A 15,013-nucleotide genomic window follows, 5' to 3' on the forward strand; every position below is an offset into this window, starting at 1 on the left:
GCTGCCCCAAAAGAGAAAAGTAAAAATAGAACAAAACAAAACTGCCTCAATGTGTAGTCCTGGTGCTGGCAGTTTCTGCAAGTCAGTTGTGAGAATCAGGGTTGTCACCCAAGGCACAGGGCTGGCTGTGCTCAGGCTCCTGAGTCATCTGTGCTGCTCTCAGAGAGCTCTTCACCACCCCAAAGCCTTGGCCAGGCACAAGTCCAAGCCCTGCCCCAACCAGCAGTCACTTTTTCAAGAGCTGCAACCAAGCCTCAAGGAAGTTCCCAGTAAAAAATGCTAATTCTTTCAGTACAGTCATTCTGCTCCTGTTTGGATGAGTGGGTGAAGACTCACAATCAACCATGGTGACTCCTCTAAGATTTAGGCTTCACACTTTGCCACTTCAAATACCAACACACTACACACCTTCCCTTAGAGAAACCTTCCCTTTCCTCCAATCCCAGGAGAAAATAACTCCTGCTGATGACAATCATCCTTAAGACTGTACTCATCATTTCACTCACTTTCATTTGTTACTCTGGATGGTTTTTGTTCTGATGCCTGGAAATATTTCAGTTGGTTGAAGATGTCATGAAGCCTCCTTATCTGCCCTAGAAGTATAGTCAAAAGTGAAGGTTAGCCACTTCAAAAAGGCAAAGTGCCTTGAAAACCCTCTGAGGTACACAGGAAAATAATGACAATTTGAATTCTCACGTCTCTGGGTTGTTTTTTCTTTGCTTCGCGCCCTTATCAACAACAACAAAAGAAAGGAAAAATACTAAAAGTCAGATAAAAAATATTTTATTAAAGATCCACAACCACCTCACTGCCATCACAACCAAGCACCAAAGGTGAGCATTCCACAGGGACCCTGTGTAAATATTTATTTTCAATTCACAGCTGCAACAATTTTAACTCCCTCGATTTCTTTCTCCAGAATGCCATCACACAAACCCCAGGCATTTTCAGCACACTGCACACAGTGTGTGACACACAATGCACCTCTCTGCTCAGTTTCCAAGCTCTCTTAGCTATAGAAACTCTTGGAGTAGATTTGCCTTATAGGTCTAGAGACAACTGAGAATTTCAATGCCAAATTAATACATTCTTGATTTTGCTAATTAAATAATGGGCTAGAACACAACTTAATCTTCTGTAGTAATAGGCCATTAGGCAATCATCCCAATTTATTAATGCAGTTTCAAGTAACACAGCAGTCAGGACAATTGATGAGCTCTGTTGTATTTTTTCCTTCCCTTCTGTGTTTTTTTTCCTCTTCCCAGGCCCTATCAAGCCTTTCTAGCTAAAGGACAGGCACCAACACCACAGAGAGCCTGGAAGGTTTAAGTTACACTGCTGAAGTGAAAGTATCTGATGCAACAATTGCTTATGTGAGTACAAAAATCTGTGTGTAAAAGACTTTCCCAGAACCAGGGAGAGTTTTCTGGCCTATTTTCCATAGGAAAACTGAAACGGGCATACTGAGCATTTTTTATACATATGTCTATTCATTCCTTTTTAATGAATGGCATCAATATTTTTTTAACCCATTAGATAACTTCAATTAACTTAGTCTGAGATGGCAATGGCATTAAGTTTTACATGGAATAAGATGGCTTGGATAAAGGGACAAGGTGCTGGTGGCACTCACTGGGGGAAAGGCTCCAGGGTGCTCCTGAGAAGAAAAACTCCACTTGCACATCCAAAGTGAAACTGGACTTCCCAGCTGCCATTCTCCCTTGAACTTCTCAATCATTAAGTTTCTTTCTTGACTGAACTAGATATTTAAAAGGATAGGAAATGGAAAGTGCTTATTGTTGCTGCTGGCTTTTCAGAAAGGCTGTTACATGACAAAATGTTATTACAAGTGTGTAATAAAAGCAACATCGATGAAGAGGGTGAAGAGGTTGTTCCACAGGAACATCACAGTCTGTATGCATTTCCAAGTGAATGCATTTTTTCAGACTTGGTGTATTTTGATTTCAAATACAACAAAAGGGGCTTTCCAAAAGAAGCTCTATCAGTAACTGGAAGAAGCACCTCCATTTTATTACAAACCCACGCTACTGTTCTCTACATGGTGGCTCTATTTCCTAGAAAATAACCTCCCATGTTAATATGAAAAAAACCCCACAGAACAAATAGAAGCAAATAACCAACCCCTGATTCTCTGGTCTTCCATCAAAGGACAATGTCTGTCAGGAAAAAAGGGGAAGGCCCTGTGAGCATGTTGTTATTATTTATAATGTTTATTTGATTACACGTATCTGCCTCTGACACCTGGATCACTTTTTGTTTTAGGTGTTAAAGGGAGTGATGCCCTCAGAGAAGCTTTCTTGGAATTTCCTATTTTAATTCAGAAAACCCTGTAAGTCAGGGGTTGTTCAAATGCCACTTGATACCTGGAGCAGGAGAATGCAGAGACCCAACGAATCCACAAGGGAAAGCCTCCACCACATGCCCAAAAATCCCTTCAGCAGTGTCTGTTCTCTGTGCTCTGACAGTGAGAGCCTAGCAGAGGAAGCAGCAATGGAATATTCCAGAAGGATCATTGGCACACACGTGCTCAAGCAAAAGTGCTCGTGACGTTTTCTAATTTTGAAATGGCTGATTTTAATCTCATGTTGTACTTCTACCGAGGTTTCTTCTGCTTTTAAATATGTATGTTCAGTTAATATAAATCTAGCTGTATAAGATGGGAAAACAAACCACCAAGAGAAGTGTCATCTCTTAACTTCTGACAGATAAGAGACCATGAAATTTAAAAGCATACATATTAAAATACCTAGTCTAAAATCTGTATTTCAGTGTCTGGTAGTGTTGCTATTCAGAGTAATGCCAAACTGATTTTTGCCTTTTTTGCCTTTACATATTCTCTATATTCTTTACATATATATTTATAGCTCTGTAGCCTATTATTGTATTCGTAGCTAGCATTTTATCGACTCTATTAGACAGAAAGACAAAATAAATTCCCTAGTGGCTCCAAGCCCTGGGGGTCCAAGGTTGAAACCAGCTCTCTGAGACACATTTTCATAAAGAAAAATGAGTTCCTACCTAAGAGGGTGGAGGGTTTCAGAAAAGGGTAGAACCAGGAAGGAGTTACTTCATCACCTGTGCCTCTAACTGGGGATTCTTGTCAGTTATGCTAATTTATTAAAGACATAAAAATTGTGTCTGCTTTTTGTTACATGTGCATCTCTGGCACTTTCCCTCTGGTGTTTTGTGCACTGTAAGGATCTTTAAAAAGGGAACCCCTATCATCACCCAACTGTGTCTTGTGCTTTTAGGACCACTGAAACAGCATCAAGAGCCAAAAAAAAAAAAAAAAAAAAAAATCATCAAATTCTTGCCCATTATCCAGATGAAACAACGCCAGAGGCTGAAACTTCATGAGGAGCCCCAGGAGTGCTAAAGGTGGGGGGGGCTGAGATACACACTACACACCTTGGGGTACAAATTAAAAAAGAGAAGAGAAATGGAGGCATTTCCTGCAATGAGAAGTGCAGGGAAGAAGGACAGAAAGAAAGGAAGAAAGCCAGGAATTATTTTCTTTCTGCCTTTCTTGATCTCTTTAGGCATTTCACCCATTGGAGAGCTCTGTGCCTGGGTGGTGACACTGGGAGCAGCACACAGGATCTCAGTGATCTCAGGCATTGTGAGGAAAGCCAACACTGAGCTTCTCAGTGAATCCTTCCACAGCCACAGAGGACAGACAGAGGGAGAGCAGAGGGATCTCACTGAGATGCAGCACACCCTCACTGGGCTTTGAACTGGCTGCAGCTGACACAGTGTTTGAAATCGCACGTGGAGGCAACAGAACCTCATTCATGCCACAGATTGACAAAAGTCTGTCCCTCTATGCCACTGATATTTATTTGGTGACCCATACACTTATCATTCTTAGTATTACATACCTCTCAATCCATTTAATTATGTCACTTTAATGGATTAAATACACTGCAGGTGCTCTTGAGAACATGATCTGAGAGCTGTGTTGATTCAGCAATTTACCTTAGTACATTTGTCCATTGTGATCAACAATGAAGATGGTTTAAAGCTTTTGTTGCACACTTGTTAAAATGCAGCAATGGCTTAAAATGGGGTACCATCAGGAAAGAAAAAGGTTACCATATTAATAACAAAGATAACAGGTCTTAATTTCCAATTACACTCCTTTACATGTCATTTAGATAAATTTTATGTGGACAAAAAAATCTTATATCTTTGTTTTCATTATCTTTACTAATACTACTTCCTTACATCAAGAGATAAAATAAGTAATGTAACAAAAAAAAATCTGTATAAAATGTCTTTTACTGCCCCATAGTAGCTTCAAAACTAAAGTACATTTTGAGTCAGACTGAAAAATGAGAAGAGCTGACAGAGAACTCAGTTCTCTTAAGAAAACTGGGGCTTCTATGAAAAACCAAAATCATATCACAGAATTACTATGTCCACAGGCTGGGAGAGACAGAGAGGGAGAGGGAGGGAGAGAGAAATTACCTTAGATGAGAGATCACACCATGTCTGTACTTTCAGTAATTCTGACTACAGCTTTTGGCATAGTTACACATGGTCATTCTCCATAGAAAAAGCTCTTGGTAAAGCAACTTGAAAAAGCACCAAGAGCTGCAATTCTATGCATTTTAATCCCAAATAGAAAATAAAAAGGTTTGGGGAAGACTGGCCAGGTGGTTAAAACACAGAAGTGGGGCTCATTAGTTCCCCACAGTGTCACAGACCTTTGGGGTAGCTCCTATCCTTTCTTGATACTCTGGTTCTCCTCATCTAAAAGCTGAGTTCAAAAACAGAAACCAGATGAATTTTCCTTTGTGGACACAAACAAAAGAAACTTGGGAAGTATTAAATAATTTTTGTGAAAGAATCAAATGGGAAGATTTTCAGGATGTAGTTTTTCCAAAGACTGTTTCCAGAAACTTCTTTTCTTTAACTAATTGAGCATCTCAGCCTTAAAAATTTAGGGTGTTGTTTTCCTCTTCGGGCAGTTTTGCTCTGCAGAAGCCAATGGAAGGGAGAAAAGCAAGTCCTTAGTTTTGGTCAGCCATTATCCAGGGAGCTGGTGAAATTGAGGGGTTTGAGCCCAAAAAGAAAGGGCAGAACTTCTCCTTTGTCTTCAAATTTGGGACACTCTGAAAACAAATCCTTATGGGCTTTGAAACCCAAGTTCAGGAGATGAAAGCCCCCAAAATCAAAGTTTGCAAATGATTCAAAAAGCAAGTTCAAGCCACATGCAGCTGTTTCACCTGGGAGTTCTGGGGACAGTCACTGCCTGAGGTGCTGAAAACAAAACAGAACACATAAATCAGCACTACATTCATTTAAAACTCTTGATATTAATTCTTACTGGCAGCAAGAAACACCTGATCCTGAGACACCACGAAAATTATCTTAATAGGAGAAGGCAAACAAACACTAAAGACCATCTAACACTGGTACTGAGATGTAGGTGGGAGCTGTATTTTAACAGCTTTATTGCTCTGTTCAAAACAATCACAAATACATCATTTACTGCATCTAATTTGTGTAATTAAGCAAAGCTGGACTTCCCATCTCATGAATCAGTGTTATTTATATGCAATGCAGTCAGAAAGGGGAATTAAACCACCAGCTTTGCTACCAAAACATCAGGCAGAAGAGAACTGACACAAATGAGCACACACAGAGCCAGCCATCAACAGGATACACAGCTGCCCAGACCAAACCAGCATGTTCCTAAGTGCTAAGTATGGGAAAAACATAAATCCAGGAACAGCAGACAAGCTATCCCACACCTCTGTGTCCACACAATCAAGTCCAGTGTTTGTATTATTTTGAGGCTTAGGAAACTCTTGGCCTCAAAACATTTCAGTATTCTTAACTCACAATGCCAACAAGCCCCACACACCCCCACTACTCTCTGTTCTCCCTGGAAATGCAGATCCCAGCACAGAGCCCACTGTCCAAGTGCAGAAGCTGCTTCAACACTGGCTGAAATGCAACTTTTCAAGCAGTAAGTAGATGTGTTCATTTACAATGTACCCCCAGGTGTAGCCATGATATTTTCTGAAAAATCATTTTGCCAGGATTTTTCTCCTGAGGAGCTGAGGAGCCTCAGGAAAGAAATATGAACAATAATTATCTGCTGCTGTGGAATGCAGCATGTGCAGTTTTGATTGGTGCATGTTGGTTGTTTCTAATTAATAACCAAAGATGCAGCTGGCTGGGACTCTCTGGGAGTCACCAGCTTTTGTTATTCATTCCATTCCTGTTCTTTCTAGCCTTCTGATGGATCTTTTCTTTCTATTCTTTTAGTATAGTTTTAGTATATCATTTTAATACAATATATAGTATAGTTTTAGTATAGTTTTAATATATAATTTTAATATATATAATAATATAATAAATCAGCCTTCTGAAACATGGAGTCAAGGTTCAGATCTCTTCACTCATCCTGGAGCTGCTGTCAGTTCAGCCACACCCAGGTGACATCCCAGTCCCCTGTCCTGCAGTTTCAGGCTGTTTGAGCTTGCAAAGGAAGGCAGGATCACACAGGCCAGAACCAAGAGAGACAAAAGTGACTGAGCAGGGGCAGCATCACCAACTTCTTTCATCTGTTTCTAATGGAGGGACACAATCACACCTCCAACACTCCCAAAAGTGTAAAAGACTGGATGCATTCCCATCTATCAAGAGACATTTTGAATTCAACATTGGCTCCAACCTGCATCCACCACAGAGATCTAACATGTTTATAGTGTGGAACAGGCTTGCTGTAATTTATTTCAGGATAAATTAAGGAAATGTTTATGATGTCTTGAGTTTGAAGGCAAGGTAGTAAAATGTTGAATTTGCCCTGTTTGGTATAAAATTTGGCACCTACTGTTCCATAGTCACTGGATTAGTTTATTTTTAAATTAGTATTTCCAATAATGGAAATTATGTGACCAGTTCCATTCAGTTGACCCTACAGGTACATAACCCAAAGCTAAAGTCATGCTAAGTCATGCTTGCAATATTCCTCTCCTTGTTTAAAAAGTCTATTCATGCATTTGATTTAATAAATAATGTATTTCATATAAAAGTAAGTGAATGCCAAGAAGCTGCACAAACCAAATTCATTCTCTCAAGTTAGCTCCCTAAAATGCATTAGAGGCAGGAACTTCTGTTTCAGAAAATTCAAAGTAAAATAAACCATCAGTTTTATTGTTTTCAGACACAGAAAGTAAGATTGGTGTATAAAGTTCAAACAAATCACACTATGTGGAGTAGTTTGGTTTGATACCATTTAAAAATTCTGAAATGCTTTTTGGTTTATCTCCAGAAAACTTGGAACAGTAGAGGTAAGCAAAATATGCAACCATGTCAAGGCATTATCTAGCTCATTGATGAATAAAATCTCATTTTACTTTAACTTTTCTTTCACATTCAAAGTTACTCTGATGTACTACACTCTGTAGCACACATTGCACTGAGAATAAATGGAATTTTAAAAATTTTTACAAATCATTGAGGAACTCAAGTGTAACACACTAGAAAATTGTCTGTCATGTTTCAAATATCTGGAAATAAACATATTTGTGTCACTCCACTGAGCCAGGCCTCCACAGGCCAGCTCCTCAGCTGGCATTCAGAGTTAATGCCACACTGCTCATTACTCAGCTGAGGTGGCAGATGCACTGAAGATCCTGCACTTTATCCAGCCTAGCTGGGACAGTTCATGCAGCTGCTCAGTAGCTGTAAAAGGCAAAAAATGCAAAGTGAACACAGTGACTGTACAAACTCAGGTCTGTACAAATCTGAGTACAAACTCAGATCTGTATATTGGTTGCTCACATAAGTGCATAACTATGAAAACTGGGGGAAATCTGTCCAAATATTTATTTTTATCCAAATTGCTTTGTTTCTGAGCTGTTTCCACGTGCTGTGCCCATCCCTTCCCCTGGGCAATCAAGTCATGATCCAGAGTGTTGAGGGAGTGGGGTCTGAACTGAGAGCTGCTGTCTGGTGTCCTGGTTTGCTCTGCTGAACCTCAGGTGAGCCAAGTGAGGCAGGTGTAGAAACTTGTCAGCTCTGGCTTCTCCCTGAGTGCTGGAATCCAAACAAAGAGGATATTTATTAATCAAAGAATGCCAAAGTGACTTTTCCCATTTTGATGAAGACTGGTGAGCAGAACAGGCTTTTGCTCAGCTCCACTTGCTTTTTTGTCTCTGCACACCAATCAGCAGAAGGAACACATTTCCCAGTAGTGACAATGAGATACTCTTCCAGGCATTTTTGTTTGCCCTCAGTAATCACAGCCTTTAGAAATGGGGCTGCAATTTCCATTTGTGCAATTCCCAACATCTGCTGGGACTCCAGAGGCTGTGCTTACCAGGTGAGAACAGGGAGAAGGCTTCTCTTCCAGGGAGGTTCTCAGATCCAAACTGCTGAGCAGGGTGCTGCTGGAAGGAACCATGTTTTCCCAGCCAGCCATGCAATGCTGTGAAAAGAGATGGGAATGCTCTTCCTTTTTTATCTATTGTGGCCTGTTATTATTTATAAGTTCTGCACAGGGAGGTTTAAGTGAGTAAATAATCTATTATTTTTGAGGAGTTTTATATGACTAACAGGAAATAAATGAGATCTTAAATAAAGGAGAACAAAACAGTTGTCTCCTCTTCCAGCTTTCTAAACTGATCTCCCAGTTTGTGAACTCAAGCACCTGACCCCTCTGAACCTGTCTCAACTGACTCATCCAGTTCCCTAAACCACAGAACTAAACTTCCTCCCACCTCTTCCCTGGAAATCTCCAGGCCTGGGCCAGGTTAAATTAACAACACTGCCTGCAGCACTGACTACTGGCTGGAATACAGGACCAGAGGTACAACACCAGTTTTAAATCCACCCTTTCCACTAATGAGTTTGTGAATACTTTATAAACACTTGCCTTTCAGACTCCTCAACATGTGTGGAAACAAACACAGGTACTCCTAGCTATGGTTCATTGTGTTGAGAGGCCAATGCCTGGAACAAATCAGCCAAATCTCCACATGGCACTTTCTTTTGTGCAGTGTAAAGCATTGGAAATATGTTATATACTTTATGTCCCTCACACAAAGGCATGAACTCAGAACACACCAAAGGATGTTCTGGCTATCTCAAATGCTATCTATCTCTCTTGACATGCATATCAAAAATTTTAGTGGAAACTCTGCCAAGGGAATGAGCCCCAGATTCTCTTTCCTTCTTGCTATACAGCAAGGCCCAGCTGGGGTTGTGCCATCAGCAGGAAGAGAGCAACTTACCGAGGGCAGGGCAAGGTCATCTGCTGGCTCAAAGCTCCTCCTGCGGTGGGCTTTGTACTTGTGGGCTGGCAAAAGGGCAGACCTGGGAATGCTGACCCTGGAACCACACAAGGGGAGTAACTGCCCACACCTCTGCCAAGGCACAGGGAATCTGCAATGCCTTCCCACTCAGAATCCAAGGGTCTAACCCCAAAGTGAACCAAGTGAACCATTCTGGATTAGGGCAGTAGACACTTTACATGTACATTCAGATTCTGGACCAATTTCAGACAAAACGTGCATTTCTCATTTATTTCAAGACTGTTTGTGCTTATAGAAAAGATCAGTACAGAGTTTTTAAGCAAGAGATCTCTGCCTTGAAAACAGTAACCTTCTACAGAACTGTTGGGATGGCTCTTTTCTCCTTCACCTGATCAGATTTTCTTTATTGTTCCCTTGAGTTGTGCACATTACAAACAGTGATTCTTATTTACCTGACATAGGCTGGCTCCTCCAGTGTCCCTGGGGGCTGTTGGCTACGTGGGACCTTACACACAGGGCAGGCAGATTCTGAATCCAAAGGGATGGTAAAGAGGCGCTGGTTTAATCCATAACAGTAAACACCTGCACAGAGCAACAAACCTTCATCATGGCTCTTGTTTGTCACAAGGTGCCTGAACCCAGCCAAAAAAGCTGTGTTCTATCACATCTGCATTCTATAAAAAGAGCTGCTTTTCCTGAAATATCTTATACATTTCCTGTCCCCAAGTAAGTTCCTAAAAAGCAAAACCAAAACTTCAACCTCTTCAATTTAGAAACAGAACATTAGCCAATTACAAAAAAACCTAACAAATTAAAATAACACTGAGAGTGGATCCCTAGAAGACTCAAGTATCTTTGGAGTAGGATGTTGAATCTGGTTGAAAAGCTGCAGCTGAAAATAACACATTCTTGCTGGTCTTGCATGATGTGGTGCTCTCTCAGGATGACAGGCAAAGACTGCTTAGTTGTTGATTCACAGAAATTGCATTATGAAGAAATATGATCTTACACTTATGAGAACCAATTATCAAATCCAGTTCTTCTTCAGGACTTGTGCAATCCAGAGCCTCGGGCCTAAAGAAACACACAAGAAAATCAGTTAGTGACAGAGGGGCTGGCCCTCTGAACAGCACTGCCTCTTCCAAGCACACATGACTGAAAGGTGAATAAAGACCCTCAAAGCCAGGCCTGCAATGTCCAATCAGATTATGCTTATCATTACTACAGGGATTACTAAGGGACTGAACATTGCTGCTTCAGCCCTTCCCCATTCCCACTTACTCCAGGGGCTGCTGATGAATACAGGTTTCTCTGTTGGACTGTCGGAACTCCTGCAGCTCAGCAAAGTATTGCTCAGATTTTTCTGTTACTGGAGACTTTGTATCAAGAAGCCCTGAGAACACCAAGGAAAGAGAATGATTTAATGGTTTTCAACGATTTACAAAATTTGGGAAAGTACCAAAGCAAGCCTCACAAGATACAGTCAAAACAAAATAATGATAATGAGAAGGGCAGAACATCAGGTCCAGCCAGAGATTTACTGTGTGATTTGAGTCCCTTACTGCATTCATTCATTCCAGGTATTTGGATCCCTTCTGACCTCACCATTTGCTGCCTGAATTCCCATTCCACTGCCACCTCACCACTCCAGGTAAGCACAGGTCACCTCTAGTCTGGAGAGGAGCCTCAGACAAAGCTGCAGCCCCTTTGCTGGGACCTGCTCATTGGCCCTAAGACAGCAGCTCCATCACACCCCAAAGGGGTCATAAACTGTGTTTTAACTCTAAATATCACCACAACACACTGAGAGCTTTGCTTCAGAGCTAGGATTCACCTGCAATCCAGTCATAGCCCAGTAAAGGATGGGCAGACCAGCTGCTGACAGGTATGGCATCTTCTTCAGGCTCAGGCTGAAAAGTCACATGGCGAGCTTCCTTCTGAAAGAAAACAATTCAGAAGGACTTCCTAATCACCTGGCAGGACAGTCAAAGGTACAGCTGAGGAGACAACCCAAATCTGTTCAGATGGACAGCTGTGGCTTAGCTTGAGACTGGATTCCATCCATGCCTCTACCAGTAATTTGCTCACCAGCTCTTTGTCTTGTCGGTAAATAAAACAGAAAGAGGAGGCAGGGACTTGCCCAAGTAAGGCAGGAGTTTTTAGAGCTTTAAACAAAATGCTGAGCTGCATCACACACTGCCAAAGATGAGACAACCTGGGCTGCCCTGGAGGATCACAGCCAGGGCCTGCCCTTCATGCCTAAGGAGACAAAGTGTGGGACAGCAGCACTGCCCTGCCTGCCCTCCCTCAGCACATGGATGACATATGCAAAAGACAGACAACACTTCACAGTGAAGTGTTACAGATTTCTGGATTTCAGTTACTGGCTAAGGAAAGCAGGGCCTGAACAAACTGCCAACAGCCCCTGGCTGCTTTAGCTGGGAACAGTTCTGACCCCAACTTCCAATTTACACAGTGGGAACAGGGCAGGTAACGTTGTCCTGGCCCTTCCTCCTCATCATTCTGTTGACTTAGGAAAATAAGAAAAGCATTGGTTTAACATTTACCTTTGGCTCTTTGGATGGAGACATCAGCAGGGCTGATTTAGGGATGTGGGGCTCTTTGATGACCACATGCTGCTCACTGGTCTCTTTATTTTGTGATGGCCCTGGATGACTTTTCTCATGGAAACCACGCAGCAGAGCAGACTGTTTTCTGTTCTCTCCATGTCCCAGGAAGAAGGATTCTTTCTTTGGACTTGCTTGAGCACCACCATCCCCACCCACTCTGGAGATTTCTCTGCCACACCTAGTGACTGCTGACACTGGCATAACACTCTTCTCTTTCCCAGGAAAGTTGGAATTGAGGCCTGCTCCTTCCTGTGTCTTTGCTTGCTGTTGCTGTACCCCTCTGGCACTGCTGCTGTGTTTAAGAGATGAGCTGAGGGCTGGGCCAGCCCTGGCTTCCACAGACACCATTATTCCAGGGGCAGCTGTAGATTTTACTGCATCAGCCTCATTTTCCTTCTGTAAGGACACACTCTCTTAACACATATCATCAGCCACACTACAAATACCTTTTGTAAGAACTTTTCACTCACTAAATCAACCTCTCATTCTAGTCTGTTCACTCCTTTAAATTCCTGCAGGGGAAAAAGAAAAATCCTGGGGAGTATAAGAAAGAGATCCACTTCCAGCTAAATGCAGCTTTTCCTAGTTTGAGGAACCATTGAACTTTCAGCCCTTGTGCTTAGAAGAAACAAAAGGATTTTGTTCCACAATGCTCATTCCTATCTTAGAAGAAACTTGCTTTTCTTAGGCAGAACTGATCTCCAAACCCTCTACCAGGAGAACAGATTGAGACCACAGAGTAAATAATAATAACCAAAGGACCTTTTTAATAGACTCTATATTCCAGTTACCACTTTCTAAGAGCTCTTTCATATCCATATTTCTCCTTGACCACACCAAACCACGGGCAGAGCTGCTGTCTGTTTGCTCCCTGAATTTCTAGCACATACACCACACATACCACTCTCCTGGACAAGGGGATCCGTCTCTCAGCAGCTGTACTGCCATGAGGAGCTGCTGGACGGAGTTTCTTGCTGGGAAGTACTTTTCTGATCTCCTCCTGCTTCATTCTCAGCCTTTGCAGCAGCTCCTGGTTGGCCTGGCGCAGCCTGCTCAGGAGCTCTGAGTCCATCCTACAAAAACATTTTAATATAAAGCCAGAAGAAGGGTGAACTACATAAATTCACTACATTTCTGGAGCTCTGGGTCCATCCTAAAAAACACTTTAATGTAAAGCCAGAAGAAGGGTGAACTACATAAATTCACTACATTAAGTGAAGAAGCAGACACACTTTCAGAGGACTTTTCCTAAAAAAATACTTACAGCTGTTGAAATGTTGATTCTTGCTCCTGAGAAATCAGCCAGTCTCAAAACTCCTTATGCTCAGAACCAGCACAAGATGCTTCCCTCCCCTTGGACATACTGCCAAATATTTTGCACTCAGAAACTGGGAGCTGACTTAATGGAGAAAACAAACTCTGACAGAGGAAACAGTAAACACAAAAAATTCACATCAAAAAGCTAAATAAAATTTGCTTTAGAGGCTGCTATTTAGGACACAATTATGCAATTCTGCTGTAATGTTCTTTTGAAGCATTGAAATTTATATTGTGATAACACCAGGATGCTTTTAAGTTCAAAATATAACTAATTAACATGAATATATCTGCTACATCCAAAAGAAATACAGAGCCAAAGCTGTCTTCCATGTTCCCTGGGCAAGAAGGCTCCAAAAGGCTCAACTATGACTCAGAACTACAGTTCAGGCAATTCCAATCCCTCAAATTAATTACAATAAATCCCACAAAGGGATGCCCTTCTATTAGAAGAGGGAGGTGAAAAGGAGTTAATAATAAACAGATACATAAATAAAACCTAGTTTGACTGAAAGGCTGTCACATTGTTCAACATCTTTCCAATATCACAAGCTCCTCTAAATTTGCAGAAAGTGGATTTTTAAATAAAACAGCTGCAAACCCTAAACCCAAACTCCCACACTGCTTTTGACCAGACTAATAAATTATGTTCTCACGAAGACTATGTGTTTATCTGGGACCTTTTGTTCTAAAGGATCCCTAAAACCTTCTGCAAAGCTCACCTAATTTGTTTTTGCATCTGCTGCCTTGGCAACTGGACGTGAGGAATCAAATGCACACGTGATACAACAGCAGTGGGAGGAATCAAGAGCAGTGCTAGCTATCAACAAACTACAACACCTCTTTGTTACAAAAAATAAAGGAGAGGTGCGTTACAAAACATAAAATAGGAATATCAGTGTTGAGGCACTAAATTTGAGACAATCTGAAAAAAAAAAACAGTCGTTCTCACAGCCTTCACAGGACAAAGCGAATAGATTTGATGAGCATCCACTCATCATTGCTCATCACAAAGCAAATACTCGGAAAATAACATCAGTCAGGGGACTTTCTGGAAGGTTGAAAAAAAACCAGTAGTTCTCACAGCCTTCACAGGACAAAGCAAATAGATTTGATGAGCATCCACTCATCATTGCTCATCACAAAGCAAATACTCGGAAAATAACATCAGTCAAGGGACTTTCTGGAAGGGTTTTACCAGCTGAGGCCCACTCTTGGCATAATCTACAGGTCCTTCATGTCCAGCCCCGGGGGCTCAGGTTTATGAAACTGCTGTAATTTGAAATCTTTCTGAAAAGGAACTTGGCCTCCCGCAGCTCGGAATAAACAACGGGGAGCTGAGGAGCGTCCTCCGTGTGGGGAGATTGTCCAACACCCCGCGCCGCTTCGGGCCTGCCGTGCGAGCGAGCGAGCCCGAGCACTTTAAACTCCCCTTTCCCAGCCAGGAGGCCGGAAAGAGAACGCTGAACTCCTCCCTCGCTCCCTCCCTGGCGGGGCGGGGCCCGGCGGCTCCGGGGCTGAGCGCTCCAAGCCCCCGCGTTTCCACCGGAAAGAGAAGGGTGAACTCCTCCCTCCCGGGCGGAGCGGGGCCCGGCGGCTCCGGGGCTGAGCGCTCCAAGCCCCCGCGTTTCCCGGCCCACCTGCGCCGCTCCGGGGGCCGCCCGCCCGGCTCCGGCGGTCGGGGGAAGCCCGCCCGGCCCCGGCGGTCGGGGGATGTCCGCCCGGCTCTGGCCGCCGATGGGATTCCCCCGAGGTCACTTTGTTCTATGTTGGCTC

General features: G+C 42.5%; 1 protein-coding gene across 5 annotated transcripts; it reads right to left on the bottom strand.

Moving 5' to 3' along the window:
- Window positions 1-7,840: 7,840 nt before the first annotated feature.
- LOC120496791 (migration and invasion inhibitory protein) lies at window positions 7,841-14,988 on the bottom strand. Of its 5 annotated transcripts, none has more exons than XM_039697555.1 (11): window positions 14,878-14,988; window positions 13,185-13,339; window positions 12,822-12,993; window positions 11,858-12,316; window positions 11,125-11,224; window positions 10,572-10,683; window positions 10,300-10,364; window positions 9,743-9,872; window positions 9,270-9,366; window positions 8,357-8,464; window positions 7,841-8,073 (listed from the first exon to the last, which is right to left on the bottom strand). In XM_039697555.1, the coding sequence occupies exons 3-11, from the start codon at window positions 12,990-12,992 to the stop codon at window positions 8,050-8,052; spliced, it is 1,266 nt and encodes a 421-aa protein (XP_039553489.1). In that variant the 5' UTR covers window position 12,993; window positions 13,185-13,339; window positions 14,878-14,988; the 3' UTR covers window positions 7,841-8,049. The 5 variants fall into 5 exon arrangements, with proteins under 5 accessions (XP_039553489.1, XP_039553485.1, XP_039553488.1 ...); XM_039697551.1 differs by having other exon boundaries at window positions 11,125-11,227; XM_039697554.1 differs by having other exon boundaries at window positions 11,125-11,227; window positions 12,822-13,018.
- Window positions 14,989-15,013: the final 25 nt, after the last annotated feature.

The sequence above is a fragment of the Passer montanus genome, unplaced genomic scaffold, assembly GCF_014805655.1.
Source record: "Passer montanus isolate IOZ18808 unplaced genomic scaffold, ASM1480565v1 scaffold118, whole genome shotgun sequence".
Lineage (NCBI taxonomy): Eukaryota > Metazoa > Chordata > Aves > Passeriformes > Passeridae > Passer > Passer montanus.